The sequence below is a fragment of the Panthera onca genome, chromosome A2, assembly GCF_046562875.1.
Source record: "Panthera onca isolate mPanOnc1 chromosome A2, mPanOnc1 haplotype 2, whole genome shotgun sequence".
Taxonomy (NCBI): domain Eukaryota; kingdom Metazoa; phylum Chordata; class Mammalia; order Carnivora; family Felidae; genus Panthera; species Panthera onca.
The window spans coordinates 14,831,818-14,857,355 of record NC_138340.1 but is presented as its reverse complement, the minus strand read 5'-3'; the positions used below and the strand labels follow the sequence as shown (position 1 = coordinate 14,857,355).

At 42.9% G+C, this 25,538-nt stretch overlaps 1 protein-coding gene across 3 annotated transcripts; it reads right to left on the bottom strand.

Annotated features, from left to right (window-relative positions):
* Positions 1 to 2,669: 2,669 nt before the first annotated feature.
* On the bottom strand, positions 2,670 to 25,329 carry ZNF502 (zinc finger protein 502). 3 transcript variants are annotated; one of them, XM_078443182.2, is made up of 5 exons: positions 25,238 to 25,329; positions 15,361 to 15,474; positions 14,051 to 14,860; positions 5,773 to 5,847; positions 2,670 to 3,137 (listed from the first exon to the last, which is right to left on the bottom strand). In XM_078443182.2, exons 2-5 carry the CDS (start codon positions 15,413 to 15,415, stop codon positions 3,100 to 3,102), a joined length of 978 nt encoding a protein of 325 aa, XP_078299308.1. In that variant the 5' UTR covers positions 15,416 to 15,474; positions 25,238 to 25,329; the 3' UTR covers positions 2,670 to 3,099. The 3 variants fall into 3 exon arrangements, with proteins under 3 accessions (XP_078299308.1, XP_078299307.1, XP_078299306.1); XM_078443181.2 differs by having other exon boundaries at positions 2,670 to 3,027; XM_078443180.2 differs by lacking the exons at positions 2,670 to 3,137; positions 5,773 to 5,847; positions 25,238 to 25,329 and adding an exon at positions 24,579 to 25,229 and having other exon boundaries at positions 9,266 to 14,860.
* Positions 25,330 to 25,538: the final 209 nt, after the last annotated feature.

The following is a 25,538-nucleotide window of genomic DNA, read 5'->3' as shown; positions in this document are numbered from 1 at the left end:
ACCCGAGAACTCCACGCCTCCTGCCCTTCCTGTTCCCTTAAGAGGCCTCCTTTCCTGTTGTGCTCCGAGAATTCGTTACCTTTAAAAATAAAAGTCAGTTATTTTATGAGCAAAATGGATTTACTTGAAAATGGTAGACGGTTGCAATTCGGGACATGCAAGCTACTATCAAACCATAGGCAAGTCAGGAGAACAAAGGAGAGGACGGCTCTTTTACAGAGGAAAGGGGGAATTGGGAGGAGCTGTTATAAACAAAATTCCTTTAGCTACACTGGGTGTTTCAAGTGTAATGGCTTTTCATTGGCTGAGCTGTGACCGTCTCCTGGGCTGGGCTGTTCCCTGGGCGGGGATTAGTAGAGTAGGCTTCTTCCCTGTTAGGAATGCCAGGTGTGGCTCTTTCTTTTGGTTCTGCAAAGGTGCGAGGTGTGAGGTGTGGTATGTGTGAGCTCCCCCTTCTGGCCTCCCAACTTCCATTTTAAATGAGGTTTTCTTTATTCAGTTTCACAAATTCCAAGCAAGCACAGCCACATACTAATCAACATGCTATTTCCACCCCTCTTTATTTTCACAGAACTTCTCCTCACCACTCCCCAACCAAACGAAAGTCCCACAACCTGAGTTTTTATTCAGTTAGAGTCAGCAAGGCTTTCCTTTTCATGGAAAAGAGAAGTCTAGAGCTTACAGTGACATAAGGTCCAATAGTGAGGGTAACAAAATCTAAAGAAGGCGCTTCAGGGGACCCAGAAATCCACTGCACAATGTCCACTCAAATACCCATAATTTCTTTTTTCTCTAAATCTGAATTTTCCCAAGGGTAAACTAGTCTTATATTGTACTCTCCTATTTAAATCTAGACATAGTTTAAATAACCTTCTGTAGATTAAGCATGAAATCATAGCCCAATTTCAGGAATGTTAAGGGGCACCCGACTGGCTCAGTCAGAAAAGCACGGGACTCTTGGTCTTGGGGTTATGAGTTTGAACTCCATGTTGAGTATAGATATTAATTTACAAAAAAAAAAAAACGAAATCAAGAATGCTCTTAAAAAATATACCGAGGGGTGCCTGGGTGGCTCGGTCGGTTCAGCATCTGACTTCAGCTCAGGTCATGTTCTCAGTTTGAGTTCAAGCCCCAAGTGTGCTGACAGCTCAGAGCCTGGAGCCTGCTTTGGATTCTGTGTGTCCCTCTGCCCTTCCCCCACTTGCACATGCGCTCTCTCTCTCGCAAAAATAAACATTGAAAGTACATCAAGAACCAAAAACAGTAATGCTGAACATTGCTTGTTTTCAGTAGCCAGATTTAAATATTTTTGGAACATCTATAACTCAAAACCAATTAATGGCAGTTATTTATTACATACAACTCATTTTATTCTCAAGATAACCCTAGTAGGGGCGCCTGGGTGGCTTAGTCGGTTAAGCGGCCGACTTCGGCTCAGGGCATGATCTCACGGTCCGTGGGTTCGAGCCCCGCGTCGGGCTCTGTGCTGACAGCTCAGAACCTGGAGCCTGCTTCTGATTCTGTGTCTCCCTCTCTCTCTGACCCTCCCCCCATTCACGCTCTGTCTCTCTCTGCCTCAAAAATAAATAAACGTTAAAAAAAAAAAAGTTTTAAAGATAACCCTAGTAAATATCGTCATTATTCTTTTGAGGAGGATGGGGAAAGCAGGCTCAGAATCAGGTCGTACACCCATTATGTGGCAGAGAAGGCATCAAACTCAAGACTATCTAATTCTGATCTATTTTCTTAACTTTCAGGACACACTGCCTCTTGCTCAACATATAGAACACTCATCCCAGCTGAAGACTTAGTCTTCAATATCTAAGAATTGGGGGGGCGTGGCATTTGCATACAAATCTTTCCACGTGGGTTATATCCCAAGTTTTATTCTCCAGCATGAAGCCTCTGGTGTCGAACAAGTGCTGAGCTGTGCCTGAAGGATTTCCCACATCCAACACACTCATAAGGTTTTTCTCCAGTATGGATTCTGTAATGTTCACTAAGGTGTGCTTGCTTGCGGAAAGTTTTTTCACACTCACTACACTTATAAAGTTTCTCTCCAGTGTGAGTTCTCTCATGTTCAACGAGGGAAGAGTTCTGAGTGAAGGCTTTGCCACATTCAGTACATGTGTAGGGCTTCTCTCCTGAATGAATTCTCTGATGCTGCATGAGGCATGCACTCTGATTAAAGGCTTTCCCACATTCATTACACTTATAAGGTTTAACTCCAGAGTGACTTCTCTGATGACGAGTAAGGCAAATGCTCTGACTGAAGGCTTTGCCACATTCAGTGCATTTATAAGGTTTCTCTCCAGTATGAACGCGCAGATGTTTGATAAGGGAAGGGCTCTGACAAAAAGCTTTGCCACATTCAGTGCATTTATAGGGTTTCTCTCCAGTATGAATTCTCAGATGCTGAACAAGGATTGCTTTTGTTTGAAAGGCTTTCTCACATTCATTACATTTATAAGGTTTCTCTCCTGTGTGAATTCTCAAATGTTGAGTAAGATTTGACTGTTTACGGAAACAAGTTCCACATTCACTACATACATAGGGCTTCTCTCCCGTGTGAATCCTCTGGTGCTGAGTAAGAGACGACCTCTGAGTAAAGAATTTCCCACATTCACTACACCTTGAAGCCTTCTTCTGCATGTTAAGTTTCTGATGGTTCATTTGCAGTGAAATTTGGCGGGCATTCGTGCTGCTTGTAACGCACTCAAGGAACGTCTGTCCAATAGGTGCAGTTTACGGGAAACTGTCTCTCAAGTTCGTGATACTTACAAGGTACTTTCTCAAAGATGACTATGGTTACAGTAACACTGTCCTGGGAATGTTCTGTGTGTATGTGTGCATGTACTGTACTCTCAGGCATTCCTGCAGGATGCCCCTCCTCTTCCTTGTCCGGCATGTATCGTCACCTTCTCCAATTGTAAACCCCTGATGACCAGGTTCCCTGACCCTCGACATCCTCGTCATCTTCCACAAGTCACTTAACACTGTTTGTTACATCAGGCTTGGTCTTCTTGCCTGAAAAAAAAAAATCATGAAGGAAGATGTCCTCTGTGCAGAACAAGGGACCTGCATTGTAAAATCTTGATTTTATCCTCTTCTCAATAATATATACAGATCACAATAACCTGGGGAGAAGATCAGATAATAGAGAGAAGAAATTAAGTAGTGACATATCTTGGGAAATCTATACAATTCCCTATCGTGATTGATTCTGAAACACTCAAGTACTAAAAATTAATCCAGGTAATTTAGGATGATCCAGAGTGATAAATAGTAGAATGTGAAAAGGATAAGTATTCTAATCTTGGGTAAACCGTTAGGGAAAAGTACTACCTACCTATAGTCTCTACTCCTCAAAAAACAGATGAAAAGTAATTCCATTTCCTTAGGATACCTATAAGCAATGTCTTGCTCGTGCTGCTTGAGAAAAGTACAAGTTTACATCATTGTCTAGTGACAATTAGAGTTTCTCTTTTAAGGTTTCAAAGGTATTCCAGGCTGTTCCTTTTACCGGGTCCATCACCCCAATCCTTCCTATTCACTCACCTTGATAGGTGTCTCTTTGGACCTCTCTCTCCAAAACTCAGCATCTGTAGCTCTCCCCTGTGTCTAACTGGAAGATCTTTAGGTTTAAAAACTAGAGCCTTGCTTACTGAAAGCAAGTAAGATATCATTGTTTTGTTTAGAGAAAAATTAGGATAGGGGTGGTCCTTGGGGAAGAGATTCCCATTGGACCGTAACTTGACTATACCATCATGGTCCAGAACCCAGCCTCACCTGTGACGCTTTAAAGTGCTTCAGAATGTGATGTATACTAATCAAATTCACAAGATGATACAGAAAACAGAAAGTCACTTTGCTGATCTATAATGAGAAATTGATATGCTGTATGTCCAGCTAGTTGACACATTCTCTCCACTACAGAAAAACTGCATGGGAACCAAATCATTGTCATCAGGACACTCCTTAGAACTGGAGAAAGAGAAGTATTTAGATGATCTTAATGGCATCAGACTTTGAAATCCCGATGCTCTGAATAAGGGCACAGAATCTAAGAACAGATATTCATGTGCCACACATTAGCAACCTCCTCCCTGGATGGTGCTGAAGACACTGACACATTCTTCTTCTCTGAGGCCGCTTTTTATTTCAATTTTTAAATATAAGTTACATATGAATATATCCTCGCTTTAAAATACTCAAATAATATAAAAGTATGTAGGATAAATTAGTCATTTTTTATCACCGCCCACCCTACCCAAACAAACCCAATCCCTTCCCAGAGATTATCAAGTTTGGAGTAGATTCATTCAGTCTTTTTTCTATATATTTTTATACACACACCATTTGCTTCTTTCTGCATAAATAAAATTGTTCTATAGGTTCTGCTGCTCTGCTATTTGCTTTTATTTATTCATTTTTTTCCCAGTAAAGAATGTGTCTTCAGGATCATTTTTTCTTGGTCCATACAGATCTACTGGGGCTGAGAGTTGGGACACACTGGGATCTCTGCACAAATTGTATAAAATCAGAGACTGATCTGATTGGGCATTACCGTACCACACTGGTGGTTAAATATATTGAATATTTTTCCTGACTGTATCATCTTTATCTTCTGTATAAACTTCCAGTATAGATATGCTGTATACAAAAATTAACCCCAGGGGCGCCTGGGTGGCTCAGTCGGTTAAGCGTCCGACTTCAGCTCAGGTCATGTTCTCGCGGTCCGTGACTTCGAGCCCCGCATCGGGCTCTGGGCTGATGGCTCAGAGCCTGGAGCCTGCTTCCGATTCTGTGTCTCCCTCTCTCTCTGCCCCTCCCCCGTTCATGCTCTGTCTCTCTCTGTCTCAAAAATAAATAAAACGTTAAAAAAAAATTTTTTTTAAAAAGAAAAAATTAACCCCATATGGTTTCAATAGTGAAACATAACACCCAAACTCTAACCACACTTTTCTTTCCTTTATTTTTATTGTCTCAAAAAGTTTTGTTTCGTTTTGTTTATTACAGATACAAACAATGTATGCTCCTTCTAAAACAGTCCACAAAGGAAACTACTTGAAATCCCACCACCTAGTGAAAACACAGTTGGTTTTTTGATGACCTTTCTTCTAGGCATATGCATGTGTACATATATTATGCATACGTATTAAACTACACTGAACCCTTCAGACCATAGTCACAATCTATTCATAGAGTTCCCATAACCTACGAATCCAGTTCAGACAGTGCTTTTCTTACTGAATTTAACAGATCCCAGGCTCCATCTTGCCTTCTGATGCACAAGAACAGAAGTTGCTATTACTTAGACTCTTGTGCCAAACAGAGCCGGGAGCCCATTCATATTCCCTGAGGAGACACTTAAATCACCTTTGTGATGGGTCTTCCAGTAATATACTGCCAGTTTTCTCACTGCTACACCATTAAGGCATTATACCAAGCAGTTCAGTGAAGCTGCCAGATGTTCTACCAGATAACTGCAGAAGGGGTAGCTACTCTTGCTACAGTTTAAGTACATGTGATATACAATTAGTACATTCTCTGATCTGTCCTGTAACCAGTTACTTCATTGCCTGCTTCCATAATGGGCCGCACTCACTCTGATTTGAATAAGGTGGGCCCATTTCAGGGTGGTTCTGTGTTTTCAGTCTGCAGCGTTTAGGTGTGGTGGTCACTGGTGGGTCCCACTGTGGCTCTGCCACCACTTCCAATGAGCACCCCCGTAACAACCCATCGTGGGCTCTTGAGTTAGATTTCACTTACCCAGAGATAAGCTGTTAGGAACACAAGCGACACTGGTTTGTCTCCTGGAACCTTCTCTTGAGGGAGGGCAGAAATCTAAGGCATGGAGGAAGGAGAAAAAAAGCACTCAGAAATTGTCAGCTGCTGGATTCAGAGGAACTCAGGAATAGCCCATCCCTAACCAAATAACTATTTTAATTCTGAATGAAGAATATCATTATTCTCCTGAAAAGAGTATTACCAATGACAAAAATCAGTAAGTGGGTAGTCTTCTGAGAGACCTGACAGTGCACAAAGAAAGGGGGCAGGTGCTCCTAAGGACTATCCTGGGGTAAACATTCCTCCACAGGAGATAAGGTTGGAACCGAAGCCCCCCCCCCCCCACCTCTCCGCCCCCAGCCCAAACCTACTGGAAAAGCCATTGACTTCAAAAGCCAAAAACTGGGGCTACAGTAGAGGACATTACAACAAACACTGGCCTGATTCTCGTCTGGGCTCTGCCACTAACTTGTTCAATGACCTGAAGCTAGTCACTTGGTTTCATCTGTGATTTGTTTTCGTATCTGAAATGAAAGTGGAAAACTAGTACAAACATTCAGTGATCCTTTGATTCTAAAAACAGATGGGAAAAGAGCAAAAACCTCAGGTCCAGTCCGTCTGTGGTTGAGGCTGCTTATTGAATTCATTTACTTGGAAAATACTGATTGAGCAGTCACTATGCATCAAACAGTGAGATCAGCTCTTCTTGAGAAGAGGCTGAGTCAACAGCAAGGAAACTCCCCTACAGTTATCTTCCCACAATCCAAAGTTAAGACTGCATCTCTGTAAAGCAGAAACTCCAAGAAAGGACAGGGGAAGTCTTTTAGGGGAGTCTTATAGAAGATGTTCAGGACCCCTCTTCAGAGGAAAGGTTTTAAGAACTCCCTCTGAATGGAAAGGAAAGAACACTCTAGCAAAAGACGCGGATCTGGTTACCAGTCTAATCGGTCCCAATCCACAAACACCTTCTATTTGACACTGAACAAATGAATTCAAACTGCTGCTCAACTTTAATACTCAGCTAAAATGTGAACTGAACACTCTTCGTTGGTGAAAAATTTTTGACGTGCAATGCCCTTTCTCTAGATTCCCAAAGGATTTCACATGGCTCTATTGTGGCACTTTCCACAATAAAGTTTGATGCTCTGATAAAATGTCTTCCTCCACTAAACTTGAAGTATGCCATTGGCTCCTCTGGGTTTGAATCCCTGTTCTACCTTTTATGAGACAAGTGATCTTGGGTAAATTACTTAACCTTTCTGAGATCTGTTTTCAAAGGTTACATGGCTGGCGTTGACAATAACTACTTCAAAGGGTTGTGATGATGCATGAATTAGTCAATACATGGAAGTATTCAGGAAAATGCCTTCAACAAATAGGACCTGCTGCTAAACGTGTCTTCATATAGTACCTATTTTGTTGCTATTAGAGAATAAAAACTTAAAGGAAATTGCAAACTCTCACCTATAACTCATTCAACCCACGCAACTCTGCCAACTGGAAAAGCAAGGAATAGCATTCGCTTCTGGAAACCAGAAAAGCGACGCACCCAGAAGTTCGCTTCCTCCCTCAAGTACATACAAATGGAACCCGGGTCTCCCGACTCCCAGACCAGGGCTCTCCAACAGCCTTCTCCTTTCCCTCTTCAGGGCAAGCCGGCCCCCGCTGGCGGCGCCCGACCCCCGCTCCAAAGGTTCCCGCGCGCCGGGAAGGAAGAGGCGCTGCGGGGGGCCGGCCCCGGCTCTGAGGGTGGCGCCGCGACGAGATCACCGCAGCCCGGCACGGCCGACTCAACTCCCCGGGTGCTGTCCGCGGCACGGCCCGTCGCACGTCCCGACACTCAGCGTCGGGACGCTCCCAGGCAGCCTGGACGCCGCCCGGGCCGCGCCGGGCGGGCGTGACGTCAGCAGCCCGCGCCGGTCGGAACGACTGCGGTCTCCTCTCTAGGAAGGCGGGAGCGGCTCTCTCTCGCTGCTTCCTCCCCGGCTCAGAGCCAGGCTTCAGCCCGACTCGGGAGCCGCCGCTGCGGAAACAGCCCGCAAACCCACCGCGCCAGGCTCCCTCCCACTGTAAGGACACCAAAAGGGTGAGAGGCTGGTGGCCGGCCAACGAGGCGCTCTTATTACTCATTCTGCAACCTGGCCATATTTATCTTCCTAAAAACTCTTCCACGTCACTGCCTTTTGGAGGTCTTCCCAAGGGTTTCACAAAGCGGGCGTAAGCCTTCCTTACATTCTCACCTGCCAGAAAATTGGCCTCCTCACAGGAGCCCCAAACAACACTTTGTTCAACAGTTGGCCGAAAGAATAGGTCTGTTTTCAGCTTAAGTCCCGGATTCTCAGCGTGCAAACTTGGGCAAGTTACTTTATTTACCTCTCTGTCCCTGTTTCCTGACTTCTAAAATTGAATAGTGGTACCAAATTTCATAAGGTTATCATGAATATTAAATGGAGTCAGTATGTGTTACTACGAAGACCTCCTGGCACTTCAGAAGAGTTCGATAAATGTGCATCCCATCGTGCTCCGCAAATCCCAGCAGCCCTCTGTTCAGCATTGGCTTCAAGGGACCTTCCCAGCCTTCAAGGCAAGGCCCCCGTCCCCCCCCCCCCCCCCCCCCCCCCGCTGCAAAACTTCAGGTCTTGCCTAGGACTCCTTCAGGAAGTACTTGCACATCCAGGCACCTCTTGACAGTGTATTCCCGGGATGAAGGGCAGCAGGGCACCTAATCCGCTTTCAGGCGGGGTAATAGGGCACGTGATCCACTTCCAGGCGTTTGATCTGCAAGCCCTGGAAAATAGGGCTATCTGCTCACCATATCCCTAGTGGCTAATTCATAGGGGGTTAAACACTTGAAAAAAATGACTGAGATGCAGCAGAGAAGTTATCTGCTCAAACTTCCAGCCTGGCTGTTCTACCAAAATGAAGTCCCCTCAGGAGGCTGAAATTAGGAGTGGAGATGCCCCTTACTAAGGTCATCGCTAACCATGTACAGCTAAAAAAGAACCCTTTGTAGAACTGTCAGCTGACATGCCAGGGAACAATAATGTTGGGCTCCCCTTAGTTTTTACCAAGTGTCACATTCTCAGCACATGTTTGAAATCGGGTAGCAAGTTCTTCCCCTGCAAGCCCTAACATCCCACAGGCCAAAGAGCCTAGGCCAAACCATTTTTCCTTAACTTTTAGGCTTCAAAGAATCTAACTCAGCAGGCTCTGCTGTGTGGCAACTAACTAGAGTGGGGTACCCTAGGCAGAGCAATTTACTGGAAATATGAATCTGGGGCTTAACATAATTTGGGCTGAGCTTCTTCAAAGAAGTAGAAAATGGAAGGGGGTGAGGGAGGAAGTGGACACCAAAACCATTCCACAAAACTAAAATGACCTTAGTCCTGTGGTGGCCAGTAGCTGAAGGAGAGTGAAACCGAAGCCACCTGAGGTCAAAGCTACACTTCTGCATTATGTACGAATAAAGGCAAAATCAAAATGCAAAACCATTTTATTTCTCACACTCACACACAGGAAGGTCTGAGGGCAAAAAAGCTTTTTCATCTAAAAGGAGCTCCCAGGGGCACCCAGCTGTCTCAGTCAGTAGGGCATGTGACTCTTGATCTTGGGATTGTGAGTTCAAGCCCCATCTTGGGTACAGAGATTACTTAAAAAATAAAATCTTAAGGGACACCTAGGTGGCTCAGTCAGTGGAGCATCTGACTTCAGCTCAGGTCATGATCTCACGGTTTGTGGGTTCAAGCCCTACATTAGACTGTGTGCTGGCAGTGCAGAGTCAGCTTGGGATCCTTTCTGTGTCCCTCTCCTTTGCTGCCCCTCCCCCACTTGTGCCGTCTTTCAAAATAAAAAAAATTAACATTAAAAATAAATATAATCTTAAAACAATCTCCTCCCATCCTCACAAGCAGGGCAAGAGTGGAGCCCTAAGTGGTCAACTCTATAATAAACAACTAAAGGGGCATCATGGAACAGAAGTATGACCAATAAAGAGAAATCTGAAGGAAAAGCAAGAAAAGATACAGGAATTTAAATTTCACATGACACTTACTAGCGGTGTGACCTTGGGCAAGTCCAACCACCTGTTGTCTCTATTAGTTTTGAGGATCTGATGTGGCCTCATGCCACGTCCTTCTGAAATCACATACTAAATTTCAGCACACTGAGAATAAGCAACATATTCCAGCTCTTTATCATCCCCAGCCAAGGAAAGCCATGAGCTCAGGAAGCGCTTCCATGGTTGGGATTGCTACTAAGCTCAATCGCTCTCCTGCCAGGCCAGCATCACTATTCAGCTCCTGCTTATTTCAGGGATATTCCAGCTGAAGTGGTTGTGCTTCTACAGCTGCATTTGTCTCTCCCAGTTGACCCTGACATCAATATGACGTCTGAAAATACTCGGTTAAATTGTGATGGGACATTTAAATGGCTAATTTATAACAAGTGGAGTTTTGGGGGGTTTTTTGCTACAAAAGGTTACTTTCTCTTAAGAGACCTTCTGCTTAATACAACCACACCATCTGTATCTTGGGGAAAGGTTTGGAGTTCTCGCACCTGGCAAATACTTCATGGACACGCTTCTATACTTACCACACCTCCTTTCTGCTGGTAACTGTGGACCTAAGTTATAGCCTGGCAGGGAGGCATGGAGAAATGTCTGACTCAACGTTTTAGTGTAGCTCAACAAATATTTACTGAACACACTCTAAATTCCAGGGACCGTGGATACAAACCTGAATAAAGATCACATGGCCCCAGCTTTGACAGAGCTGATAGTTCAGTGGGAAAAGATCTGTAAACAAGCCATTACAATGTAACATGATAAACAAAATGAAGATATAAAATACAAAAATAAAAAAATATGTGAGGCCAGACACAGCTTCAAAGGAGATGTTGCATGAGCACGTTCACAAGTGACAGAGGGGAGCTTCCCAGGCAAGCAGAAGGAAGGATATTGAGGCAATAAAAACAGGATGTGCAAAAGGTGCCAAAGTTGAGTCCAGCAGTGATGGGGAATCACGGAATTTGCACAATGGAACAGCATGCAATGCAGGGAATGGCACCTGAGAATGATGATGTAGGCATGGGCCAACATAGGAGCCTTATATGCCTTTTAAGGGGCTAGAATATGCTGAGGTAACAGCAGCACTGCTAGTTGTGTCTTTCAAAGACCATCAAGAAGAAATGTGAAAGACGGCCTAGTGGGGTAACTGGAAGACTGATTGGGAAAATAGGAAAATGGTCTAGGAAATAAACTGGGGAGTGGACTAAAGCAGTAGCAATGGATATGGCTTTGAGATTTAGGAGACGTAAGCAGGATACAGTGGCTGCTTGGATACGAAGACTGAGTACAAGATTGACAGAGGGGGCATTTCCAGGATTTGGGGCCAAGCTAGAGTAAGTAGGCACATGGTTGGCCAGTGAATGAGAGAATTTTGCCAGGAGCAAATATTTGCAAGTGTGAGAATATGGGATAAGGAGAGTGGAAAGATGACAAGATCCATTCCTTCCTGTTTTCCCAGGAAGTGAAAATGGTACCCCAAAATGGTACCATTTTAAAAAAGAGTTGTGTCTATTCTATTTTTAAAAAGCTTTCGAACAAAAAGTTGGAGATGTCTCAACCTTAGATTTCCCATTTCTTCCTTAAAAAAACTCTCCCAATTCTCTCTAATCTCAACTCAAGACTCTAAAGATAGTAGTGTATAAATATTCTAAACACCTACATAGCCCAGGAAGTTGCTAAAGTTTCTGGTGGGCAAAGTTTGATTAAAATATATTAATTCAACAAATATTTATTACATATTTAGTATGTGCCAGCAATGAATTCTGTAGCGTTACTTTCACTTAGTACAAATACATCAATATTTCCTTTCAATAATATAACTTTTCATGAACATGAAGTTTTAACAGGGTTTTTTTGTCCATAAAGCATTGATTTACTCAATTATTAGTTGCCCTGTGACAGGTTTTGAAAATATACTCTTCACAGCTAGAGAGGAAGAGAGTGATATTTCTGCCACGTTCCTATGCATGGTAATTAATAGCTCAAACCACTACTTACAAGACAGTTGCTCTGGAAAAAAATTAATACTGAGTTCTAAGTAACCAACCATTCCAGAATCAACTGACTTTGTTTTTAACAGTCATTATTTTTAAAACTGTATGAACTTCAGAGCATAGAAACTCTTCCAAATACCAGACAACGGCTATCCTCACCTCATCTCTCAGAGTTCAAGGTCTGGGTAGCAGTGAAGAACATGAAAGGGAGTAAGGAAATAAAGGAAAAAAAACATGCCTTCTCTCTTAAAAGAATAAAATACCATCATAGTCAGTGGCTAACTATGCTGTCTCAACATTCAAGGATTTGAAAAAGAGGTAATTCTCTCTAGAACACTTTCCAAATTTATCCCATGACAGTGTTTCCCTGATTACACCTAACCTACAGGGAAGGGTAAAATATCCAAGAATAAGATAGTGCCAATAAAAATGGAAACATCTGAAACCTAACTAATCTGTTTATAGCTACCAATGGCATAATTAAATGAAACCTAGCCCTCTCCGCTACAATGACCAACATTCTCTTAAGGACTGGTCCGGCAGCCCTGAATCCAGCCAACCTAAAAGGCTGTCTTTATCACCAATGGTTTCTCCTCCCTAAACACCCATTGACAGTTGTTTGGACGTTGTCCCTCAGCACCAGCAGCCTAGCACATACTATGTCCCTCCTGGGTAAGTCAGTGTTCCTCTGGGACAAAGTTTGGACATTCCTCTTCCTGGCCCTCTGAGCAGATCTGACTCCCTTTCCAAACTGGCATCGCTCAAGATAAGTTTCTCTTGACCTCCTACTTCCACTTTAGCCCCAAATTGCCTTCCATCTTGAAAGGATCAGGAAAGATCTCCCTCACCCCGAGAAAAGCCTTCTTCACTAACATATCTGTAGACATAAGCCCAGTGCTTGCCACATACCCCCTTATTTGTTGAATGAATGAATAAGGATTCTTTGTTTTCCCTTATTTCCGCCTCTCCTTCATGAGACCACATCTACAGATCGCATGGTGAAAGCAGCCTCAGATACCTGGAGGCTACTTAGCACTACCTCAGAACTCTTGCCACTTTCACACTGAATGTTTGGGAAAGCACCTCAGCCTACTGGCCAGAGAACACAGGTCACAAGCTGGGAAGGTGGGGCAGGACTGCAGTAAGGGAAACACAAGTGCTAACTTAACAATGGCACCTCAAGGTATGAAAGTCACAAGGAGAAGTGGCAAGCAGCAAAGATTCATCTGAAAAGCAGGGAACTTCCTTTCTACCCTGAATTCCCAGATGCCCAGCTGTAGGCTCTGCATTCTCCAAGCTCCCGCCTCCGTAACTGGAAATACTCTTCTGAGTGTAACAGTCGGTGCTCCCTCCAGGAAATGTACCTGCCCCCCGCCCTGGCCCCAGCCAGATTCCTAGTCACTATTTCTAGAGAAGCTGTCATAACCTAAATGCCAGGGTTATTCACCATTGTGAAGTTTCTGATGTCTGAAAAGGACTGAACTATGTCTGAAGAATTTTCCACATTCAATGCATTCATAAGGCTTCTCACCAGTGTGAATTCTGTAATGTTCACTAAGGTGTGCATACTTGCGGAAAGTTTTCTCGCACTCGCTACATTTATAGAGCTTCTCACCAGTGTGTGTTCTATGATGTTCAGTAAGAGATGAGCTATGAGCAAAGGCTTTCCCACATTCTTTACATTTATAGGGCTTCTCTCCAGTATGAATTCTCATATGCTGAGTGAGGCAGGTATTCTGATTAAAGCCCTTCCCACATTCATTGCACTTATAGGGTTTTTCTCCAGTGTGACTTCTCTGATGCCGAATGAGGCAAATGCTCTGAATGAAGGCTTTACCACATTCACTGCATTTGTAGGGTCTCTCCCCTGTATGAATTCTCTGATGTTTAGTGAGTGGGGTGCTCTGAGTAAACGCTTTGCCACATTCCTTACACTTATAAGGTTTTTCTCCAGTATGAATTCGCTGGTGTTTAATAAGGGATGGGCTCTGACAAAAGGCTTTGCCACATTCCTTACATTTATAGGGTTTCTCTCCAGTATGAATTCTCTGATGCTGAGAGAGATTTGCCTTTGTTTGAAAAGTTTTCCCACATTCATCACATTTATGGGGTTTTTCCCCAGTGTGAATTCTCTGGTGTTGTGTAAGATTTGAGTGTTTACGAAAAGAAGAGCCACACTCATTGCATAAATAAGGTTTCTCACCAGTGTGAATCCTCTGATGATGAATGAGGTGTGTGTTCTGATTGAATGCCTTCCCACATCGATTACATTTGTAAGGTTTCTCTCCAGTGTGAATTCGCTGATGTTCAGTGAGATGTGAATGATTGCGGAAGGAATTCCCACATTCATTACATTTATAAGGTTTCTCTCCAGTATGGATTCTCTGATGCTGAGTAAGAAATGACCGACACCGAAATGTTTTCCCACACTGCTCACATCCATATGGTTTTACTCCAGTGTGAATTCTTTGATGTTGAACAAGGAAGGAGCTACGACTAAAGGCTTTCCCACATTCCTCACATGCATAGGGCCTCTCTCCAGTATGAGTCCTCTGATGCTGGGTAAGGGATGAGCTCTGAGTAAAAGCTTTTCCACATTCGTTACATTCCCAAGGCTTTTTCTGTGCAGAGAGGCTTGGACATTTACTCTGGTCTGAAATCTCATTGGTGTGTATGCTACTTGTCTCCCACTGATGTAGGCTCTCTTGTGTAGAAACCCTGAGACGTGTAACAAAGCTTGAAGTCAAAAGTAAGCTTCTCTCAAAATTATATTCTTGGCTAATCATTTCAGGAGATGCTTCCTTGTGGATAAAAGTTATTCCCCCAAAACCTCCTTCTTTGAAAAGACATGGTCCAGGAACCTCTCCAGAAGGGTTTTCCTTCATGCTCTCACATGCATATTTTTCTCCAAATGTAGAATCCTGGTATGCATCGTCTTGTAATCTCTTTGCTACTATCCCTGGTGAATCAATTTCAGAGACATCCTGCTCTGGAACAGACTTGCTCATCAAATCTGAAAGAAGACATCACAGTGAATATCTCTCGCGCAGGCCAGAGGGGAAGCCCCTGAAGTTACAGGGGCCTAATTCTGACGTGACTCAATAATGGCATAGAAGTAAGGGCCAATAAAAGCAAGTAGAGCAAGTAATGCAATTACAAGTGGTGGAAGAGATCTGTGTTAGGGTAAGATGACCACCATTAATAAGGTACCCCACAGAAGAGGAAGTGAGAGAACCAGAGACAGTAGAAATACAGGGAAAACGATGAAGATCAGGGCGTGGTTTATATTCAGAGTGGACCATGGGCAAATGGACAAGCGAATGCTGGAAAGGAGACAAAATGAGTACTGGGGAAAGTTGGTCCCAGGAGACGCTCACCCACATCTTCCCCAATGTCCCCCCAGCATCCCTAAAACACAGGGTAATCTTCCTTCCCGAGCTTCAGTCACTTTCTCTTATACAATGCCCAAAGTCCCGCTGTCTGTCCCCCTGGTTTTCCCTTTTGCTCACTCACCTGGACAAACCTCTCTTCCGAGCTCTTGCTCTTCAGCTCCTTGCATATTCAACATCCACAAATCTTCTCTTTGCTTTGATAGGAAAACACTTCAGAGTCGGAAAACTGGGAGCCCTGCTCATAGGGGGAAAAAAGGTGGGGGAGGGGAAATCACTGTCCCAGTAAACAGGAAAATGAGAAAGAATGGTTGCCTAGGAACACGATCTACTAACTGACACAAAATGTCTAGCTAGCAGAGGGACTGCATCAGCACAAATTGCAGTGGGCTTCCAGCCTTTCAGCTTCACAAATTCCATTGGTCAGCTGTATAAAAAGTGACGGCCAGACTGACACATTAGCAAACACTCAAGCGCTGGATGAATAAATCAGAATGATACCTATGAAGCGGATGGAAGTATTCACGTTAATTAGTGCCCTGTCTTTATATACAACAATCCATATAAAAAGTCAATATAATCAAAAGTTGCACAGGGAAATGGCCTCACAGTAAAGCTGATGCTTTAAAGTCTGATCCACTCATCTCCACTATATGCTATGGAGCTGGACAGCAGTGAGGGAACTCTATTTGTACAACTTGAAAGTATACTGATTGCCCTTTCTTCTAGAGGTCAGATCAACTAAACAGTTTCTCTTCAGGCACAGCCCAACATGAAGAGTGGTAGGCTGCAGTTTAAAAGGGAAAAAAATTCATTTAAATTGTGAAATAATTTTTCACTTACAAAAAAATTGCAAAAATAGTACAGAGTTTCTCATGTTCGTAATATTTAATCACAACTGTTCATCCAAAAATGTCTCTCCATATAACCCTGAAATGAAAAGAAGAATCTGAAGCATTATTTCAAGGAAAAAGGAAGACAGAGAGAGGATTTTACCATAACCGAGTGCTCAAAACACATGTATGCATGGCACAAGTCTACTGAAATACATAAGGCTGGTAGTGTGGTATTCTCATCCAAAGCCTGTGGCTCTGTGCTAAATTTTAAAGGTTTAAGAGGATTCTATCTGGGATTTCCTGATCCTATTCTGTAAGAGGGGCATAGAAAGAACCCACAACACAATCCTATAGAGAACCATGAAGTAGAGTGGGGTTTCAGTACAATCAGAGTTAAACAGTGAAGAAAAAGTCAGACGTGCCCCGACCTGCCCAGAACTTACATTACAGCTGGACAAAGACATTAAAGTGTAGTTACAATTATGGGAATTACAAAAGTAGAAATATGAGATGTTGGAATGTAGAGCAGAGGGGCCCTGATGTAGTCTGGGAAAGAAAGCCTCGCTGAAAAAGAGATAAAAAGGAATGAGACAGGTAAGGACAGAAGAGAATATACCAGAGATATGAAACGATACACAAAAGGAATCCTGCTCAGTACTTTGGAAAAATGAAAAAGAGATCCAGTAAGACAAATTATTAAGCACAAAAATAAGACATGAAGCCTGAGGCAAGAAAAAGCCAGATCAAATCCAACCCTGAAAAACAGTTTAAGGAATTTACCTGAAAGTGAGTAGAAAGCCACAAAAGGAATATGAAAAGGTTTGGGGGCAAAAAGTAACATGAGTAGATCTACTGTTTAAACAAAAAACATATCCTGGGGCACCTGGGTGGCTCAGACAGTTAAGTGTCTGACTTAACTTTTGTTAAGGCCACCCAGGCACCCCAGTGTTTACTTATTTTTGAGAGAGAAAGAGAGAGTGCAAATGGGGAATGGGCAGAGAGGAGGGAGACGCAGAGTCCGAAGCAGGCTCCAGGCTCTGTCTGTCAGCACAGAGCCTAATGCGGAGCTCGACACTTAAGTAGAAATATGCTCTATCTCTCTCAAAACATAAACATTAAGTTTTTTTTTTTAATTTTTTGTTAATGTTTATTTATTTTTGAGACAGAGAGAGACAAAGCAGGAACAGGGGAGGGGCAGAGAGAGAGGGAGACACAGAATCTGAAACAGGCTCCAGGCTCCGAGCTGTCAGCACGGAGCCCGACGCGGGGCTCGAACTCACGGACCGTGAGATCATGACCTGAGCCGAAGTCGGACGCTTAACCGACCAAGCCACCCAGGCGCCTCTAAAATTTTTTTTTAATAAATAAACGTTTAAAAACACACACACACACACACACACACACACCCTTCTGCCCATAGCACAGAGGAAAATTGTGTATGAACGGGTGGAAGGTGGAGAGGCAAGACGAAGGCTGGAAGCTTCCATGGGAGGTTGTTTCAGCAGTCCAGTAAAGAGACTGGACCAACTAAGAGACAAAATCCACAGGACTGGATGAATATTTAGGAGAGGTGTAAGGGTGAGGGAGAAGTCAAGATAATTTGCCAGTTTAGGGCTTGAGTGATGACAATGACCTTTAGAGAGAATGGGAACACTAGTCTGGAGAGAAAGAAGATACATTTAGTTTTCAAATATCCAAGTAGAAACTAGACTTACATATCTGGAATAGAGAAGTGTCATAAAGAGAGTAATTAACATCCTGGGAGTAACAGGTAAAACCAACAAATGAGTGTGGCTAGGAAAACCTCAACAATGAGTTTATATATTTAAAAGGAAGTTTGGGGCGCCTGGGTGGCTCAGTCGGTTAAGTGTCCGACTTCGGCTCAGGTCATGATCCCATAGTTCGTGAGCTCAAGCCCTGCATCAGGCTCTGTGCTGACAGCTCAGAGCCTGGAGCCTGTCTCAGATTCTGTGTCTCCCTCTCTCTCTGCCCCTCCCCTGCTCACATTCTGTCTCTCTCTCTCTCTCTCTGAAATAAACATTAAAAAATTGTTTTAAATAAAATAAAAATAAAAGGAAGTTTAACTCTGGCTTTTGATTTTAGAGATTCCTAATCCCCAAAGAGAAATAAATAAAAGAATTTAATATATGAGAAAATTGGCATTTCTAGTCATAAAAAAATTGATTACTTCTGAATTATGTTGCAACTGTTGCTTACCTGGAAAAAAACACTTAGTAAGATTCCTACCTCACACCATATACCAAAATAAATCTAAACTGATTAAAGGGTTACATACAAAAAGTGAAACCACAAAATATTAAGAAATGACTGACTTTAGGATTAGAGAAGACTTTTCTAAGCGTTATGCAAAAAAACAAACTACAAAGGACAAAACTTGATAAATCTGGTCACAGAAAAGCAACAATCTCTATATCCAAAATACAAATAAAATCAAAAGAAAAAATCTGGGAGAAGTACTTTTGATTTATACATCAAGGAGTAGATGGACCTAATGGATAAAAGACTTCTTATTAACGAGTAAGGAAAAAAGATGAACTCATAAAAAATATGGGAAGTATAACATAGAGCAAGAATTATAAGAGACAATAAATAAATAAATAAAATACAAAAGGCCAATAAACCTATCAAAACAAAATTCCATCTTGGTGGTAATCAAAGAAATTGAAAAGAATAAAGAATCTATTTTTAGGTCAAATTGGAAATTTTCTTTTTTGTGCTAAAAGTCAAGACTGGCAGGGGCATCTGGGTGCCTCAGTTGGCTAAGCATCCCACTTTGGCTCAGATCGTGATCTCATGGGTCGTGAGTTTGAGCCCCGGGTCGGGTTCTGTGCTGACAGCTCAGGGCCTGAAGCCTGCTTCAGAATCTGTGACTCCCTCTCTCTCTCTGCCCCTCCCCCACTCACTCTCTGTCTCTATGTCTCTCAAAAAATAAAAATAAATGTTTAAAAAAAAAAAAAAAAAAAAGACTGGCAAAGGTATGGGGAAAGAGCTTCTCATATACCAGCAATGGGAACGTAAACTAGTGCCATTCTCCTAGAGATACTTTGGCAATATACATCAGGTCTTAAAGTTGTAGGCTAAGTTGCGGTTGGAATACAGGATCACCATTTTGTGGGTATAGGAACTCAGATAAGAATATTCACTACCTGGGGCGCCTGGGTGGCTCAGTCAGTTGAGCGTCCGACTTCGGCTCAGGTCAATGATCTTGGAGCTCAGTGAGATTGAGCCCCGCGTCAGGCTCTGTGCTGATAGCTCGGAGCCTGGAGCCTGCTTTAGATTCTGTGTCTCCCTCTCTCTCTGCCCTACCCCACTCGCATTTTGTCTCTGTCTCTCTCACAAATAAATAAACATTTTAATTTTTAAAAAAGAAATACTAAGTATATACAATGTATCTCAGAAGGTCCTTAAAGTCATCAGTATGCCTATAAAACGCCTATATTCTTCAAATAGTAGAATAGTAATTCTACTAATAGAACTCTCTCAGGGTGCCTCTCCGTGGCTCAGTCTGTTAAGCGTCCCACTTTGGCTCAAGTCATGAACTCGCAGTTCGTGAGTTTGATGCCTGCCTCCAGCTCTGTTCTGACAGCCCAAAGCCTGGAGCCTGCTTCAGATTCTGTGTCTCCTTCTCTGTTCCTCCCCCGCTTGCACTCCTTCTCTTTCTCAAAAATAAACAAAGATTAAAAAAAGAAAAAGAACTTTCTCAGAAAGAAGGAACTTCTCAAAGAAGAAAAAAGCTGTATTCTTTTGTTACCTATAAAAAATAAAGGGGGCGCCTGGGTGGCTCAGTCGGTTGAGCGTCACGCTTCAGCTCAGGTCATGATGTCGAGGTCTGTGGGTTCAAGCCCCACGTCAGGCTCTGTGCTGTCAGTTCAGAGCCTGGAGCCTGCTTCGGATTCTGTGTGTCCCCCTTCTCTGTCTCTGCCCCTCCCCCACTCATGCTCTGTCTCTGTCTCAGAAATAAACAAACATTAAAAAAAAAAAAATACCCTGCAATGTTGTTGGAAAACACAATCTTTCTACTAACGGACACTGATGCTTAGCAAATCATGGTACTTCCACGTGGTGGCAATTATATAGACATTAAAATAATTAAAAATGAAAATATGTGATCATTTGGAAAAATATGCTCTATATAAATGAAAAACATGCAGGATATCAAATTTTAAATTTTTTTTTTTTCAACGTTTTTTATTTATTTTTGGGACAGAGAGAGACAGAGCATGAACAGGGGAGGGGCAGAGAGAGAGGGAGACACAGAATCGGAAACAGGCTCCAGGCTCCGAGCCATCAGCCCAGAGCCTGACGCGGGGCTCGAACTCACGGACCGCGAGATCTTGACCTGGCTGAAGTCGGACGCTTAACCGACTACGCCACCCAGGCGCCCCAGGATATCAAATTTTAAAGTACATAATACTATCAAGCATATATGTTAAAATGTGCATATGAATAAAGTCAAGAAGGAAAATTAATCATCAATCACTATGGTAATATGGTATATTATGAATGATTTTCCCTTCTACTTCCCAAATTTCCCCTATTATCTACATCTTGCTTTCTTTTTTAAAAACTAACTTAAATCTCTAAGAATATATATCAAATTGTTAACCATGATCATCTCTGAAGAATACGATTATGGTAAACTTTTGTCCTAAGGCCTATCTTTGTGTAATGTTTTAAAGTTTTCCTGTAGGAATAAACAGCTTCAATAATCAGAGAAAAAAGGGAAAAAATATAATCAGCGATAGGCACAGAAATTTAAGTACAAAGATCACACTGTTAATATAATTGTAAAGCAACAGGCAAATAAACATTGATGGCATATCGATATGATAGATTTTATAACTCTTAAAAGTCCTATTTTCAAAGAATATTCATGAGAAAATATAGTATGTTAAAATAGGAGAATACAAAACCAAAAATCGGAAACACAAGAAACAAACGTTGAAGACAATGTGGAGAAAAAGAAACCCTCGTGCACTGTTAGTGGGAATGGAAACCGGTGCAGCCACTGTGGGAACAGAATGGAGGTTCCTCAGAAAGTTAAAAATAGAACTACTCTATGATCCAGTAATTATACTACTAGGTATTTACCAAAAAAACCACAAAAACACTAATTCAAAGTGATACATGCACCCCTATGTTTATTGCAGCATTATTTACAATAGCCAAAAAATGGAAGCCGCTTAAGTGTCCATCAGTAGATGAATGGATAAAGATGTTGTATATATACACAATGGAATATTACTCAGCCATAAAAAAATAAAATCTTGCCATCTGCAACAACATAGAGCTAGACAGTATGTTAAGTTTAATAAGTCAGAGAAAGACAAATAGCGTATGATTTCACTCATGTGGAATTTAAGAACCAAAACAAACGAGGGACACCTGGGTGGCTCAGTTGGTTGAGCATCCCACTCTTGATTTTGGATCAGGTCATGATCTCACAGTTCGTGGGATCAACCCCACATCGGGCTCTGCACTGACAGTACAGAGCCTGCTTTAGAGTCTCTCTTTCTCTCTCTACCCCTCTCCTTCCCTCCCTCAAAAATAAATAAATAAACATTTTTTTAAAAATGAGCAAAGAAAAAAGAGAGAGCTAAACCAAGAAACAGACTCTTAACCACAGAGAACAAACTGATGGTTCCCAGAGGGCTGATGGGAGGGGGATGGGTGAAATAGGTGATAGGGATTAAAGAGTACACTTATCAGGATGCCTGGGTGGCTCAGTCAGTTAATTGTCCAACTTTGGCTCAGATCATGATCTCATGGTTTGTGGGTTTGAGATCCGCATCAGGCTCTGGGCTGACAGCTCAGAGCCTGGAGCCTGCTTCAGATTCTGTGTCTCCCTTGTTCTCTGCCACTCCCCCACTTGTGCTCTGTCTCTCAAAACATTTAAAAAAAATTTTTTTAACTTTTAAAAAAGGAACAAGAGAAAACTACATAAATTTGATTTTAGAAAAGTTATCTAGGGGTGCCTGGGTGGCTCAGTCGGTTAAGCGTCCGACTTCAGCTCAGGTCACGATCTCAAGGTCTGTGAGTTCGAGCCCTGCGTCGGGCTCTGGGCAGATGGCTCAGAGCCTGGAGCCTGCTTCCCATTCTGTGTCTCCCTCTCTCTGCTCCTCCCCCGTTCATGCTCTGTCTCTCTCTGTCTCAAAAATAAATAAAACGTTAAAAAAAAAATTTAAAAAAAATTATCTAAATGCCTGCTTGATTTTGTTGTATTCGCTCTGCTGGTCTCTTAGGTGTCATGAAGTCAAGGGGTTGTTTGTCTTGTTCACTACAAAATTCCTAAATGCTTATTACAGTATCTGGTTCTCAATGGTTACAGAGGAAGATTGATTCTCAGTGGTTATTGTTCTGAAATGGGGTGAGGGCAGAGAAGCAGAATGTGGCAACTTCATAAACTTTTGTGTATGGGAACTGGAGAACCTTTTAGTGAATGAATCTGCAGAGAAATACAGCATATAATTCTCAGGACTCCTGCCTTCGCTCATGAATGAAACTGATAACCTCAATCTAAAACTTCAAAGGTACACCTTTTAACTCTGCTACAGTAATGGTTCAAGGACATATTAACAGCTCTCAAAAACCTGGACCTCACTGACTAATTGGAACCATCAGTCTTGATATATAGATGTAATGGTTGTTAATATAAGAGCTACACTCTGGAAGAAAAGACCTTAAAAAGATCATTTTGGGGGGCACCTGGGTGGCTCAGTCGGTTAAGCATCTGACTTCAGCTCAGGTCATAATCTCACAGTTTGTGAGTTCGGGCCCTGAGTTGGGTTCTGTGCTGACAGCTCAGAGCCTGGAGCCTACTTCAGATTCTCTGTCTCCCTCTCTCTCTGCCCCTCCCCCACTCGTGCTCTGTTTCTCTCTCAAAATTAAATAAATATTTTTTAAAAATTTAAAAAACCCAGAATGCAAAACATTAAAATAAAAAATATGCATGCATATACCAGCACTAAGTAAACATCCAATAAACAGAAACTATTATTAATACACAGATATATACAAAATACAAAGAACAGAAGAAAATCCACCAAAATGTTAACACACTGATCCCTGGGTCATTTAAGGTGTTACTTTCCTTTGTCCTTTATACTCTTCTATATATTTCACTTTCCCTACAACAAGCATGAATTATTTTGACGGTTAGAGAAACAATCACATAAAACAAAAATGACAGTTCTTGCTCACAGGTTTCACAACCAAAAAAAACCAGAAACAAAAACAACAACATCAAAATGCCAGACCAAACGGGTACGGTATTGGCCTCTTGTCCAGAGAAAGATCAAAGTGAACTGAATTGGGAATCAGAAACTGCTGTCACAGCCCATGTGAATGGGCCTAAAGGACTAGTTATTTATCTGACAAAACTAACAAAACAGATAATATCCATGAATCCATTCAGCTTTAACATTCTGTGAATCCTTAACTAAATAAGTTAGTTCATATAAAACATTTATAAAGATGTCTTCCACATGGCAGGCATTCCACAGGGGTCAGGCATTATCATGTTTGATACTAAAATCTACGGAGAAGAAAAGACATCTCGGTGTCAACCCTCTGCTCCAAGCGTGGGTCATCTGAACTGTCAGCAGTTCATGTCAAACTGCAAATATTTTCTGTAAAGGGCTAGAAAACTAAATATTTTAGGCTTCATGGGCTATATGGTCGGTCTCTGTCATAGCTATTCAACTTTGCCTTTGTAGCTTAAAAACAGAACTAGACAATATATAAACAAATGAACTCGGCTGTGTTTCAGAAGACTTTTTTTTTTTTTTTTTTTTTTTTACAGAAACAGGTGACAGACCAAATTTGGCCTGTGGGCCATAGTCTACTGACCCCTTGCCTACAAATTCCCCAGAAAGGAATGTACAGGTGTCTCCACCAATGCCTAGTGTAGAATAATCTGACTGTCAATGATTTTAAGACGATAAAAGGATGTGTCTGAATCCAGGTTTTGGGGAAGAGACAGGTATTGTGGTGAAGGGTAAAAAGGAAAGATACTTTTAATAGCTTAATCCTGTTAAAAGTAATACAGAGCTAGCTCTCTCCTCAAACCCTATAAGCTTTCTCCTCGCTGCCACCTCCTTACCTCTCACTAATTAGCCAGAAAGGATTATGGGCAAGCCAGGTAGGGTTTTTGATGAATTTGAAGCGACAGTTCCCTCAATAAGGCCACACTTAACTGTACTCCTCTCTGAAGCCCTTCTTGGATTTGTCGGTTGGCCAAAAGTAACCTACTCATGCAGGCTGCAGCAGCACAGTCGATCTCTCTTCTGCACCTTGGGTCACTTAGCAGCAATGTGTCCTTAGACAGTCATCTAGTCTTTCCCTATCTCAACATGCTTATTAAGAACTACAGATAATACACTGCGGTTTAGGTCAAATAAATTAGCACAACTGCTTCGAACAGTGCCTGATACATGTTAAGTGTTAATAAGTGTAGTTTAAAATATTATCACAAAAATCCGCTCACATCTCTATCTTCCAGCGCTAGACTGGCTGCATCTTCGCAGTCGGCAGGCTCCAACGTCACTCATTCTGTAGCCCCGCCCCTGAGTTCTGGATCGTATTCGGCAAGTAACGAGTAAAATTTTGTAGCCAGACACTGACGTTTCCATATGTGCTATCACATACATGCTGTCAACTGACTACTGGAAAGTCCAACTTTATAGATCAAGAAACAGCCTCTGTAGCCTCAAAAATTATGACTCAGAGACTCGAGACTAGCCACCTGGTGCGCTTTACACTACCGCCGTTTCCTATTACGACGGTCCCTAAAAATGTTTCTGAGCTGCAAGATTCATGGCGGGGGGGTGGGAGTAGCTGGTACTCAGCCGGAGAACTCTGAGCCCCGGGACTTCGTTTCCGAACACGGGTCCTAGCTCTTGATCACCTATCTACCCATCACTCAGTCATCACTCATTCGTTCATTCCCTCCACCATGTTCTTAGACTTCTGCTCCGTGCATGGCCCGGTGCCGAGGCCGCTGGGAGTTCCGGGCCGCACGCGCAGGCAGCAATCTGGGGGGAGATGGGGGTCGGGACAGGCTTTCTACAGAAGCGTCGGCCCGCCGCCCCAGCCGAGGGCGCCCGGAGCCGCTCCTTTCCCCCCCCGAAGGCCCCGCCCGCTCACCGTGAGGTCCGGGGGCTCCCCGCGGGGCGGCAACTACTGTCCCACAGGTGCGCGCCAGCCCAGGGAGCAGGTTTACCCGCCAGGCCGGAAAAGCAGTGGCGCGGCCGGTAGTGCGTCACCAGCGGCTCCGCGCCCCTTGTCAGGCGCATCCCTCCGCTGCCTCTCTAGGAAGCGGGAGGAGCATCTCGATGGCGTGCTCGAAGGCCGCGATTCGGGGCCTGGTTTCCCTCCGAAACACAGCCGAGTCCCTGATGTTGCGTTAAAGACTACCTCTGCCCGGAACACAGTGACCACTTCATCC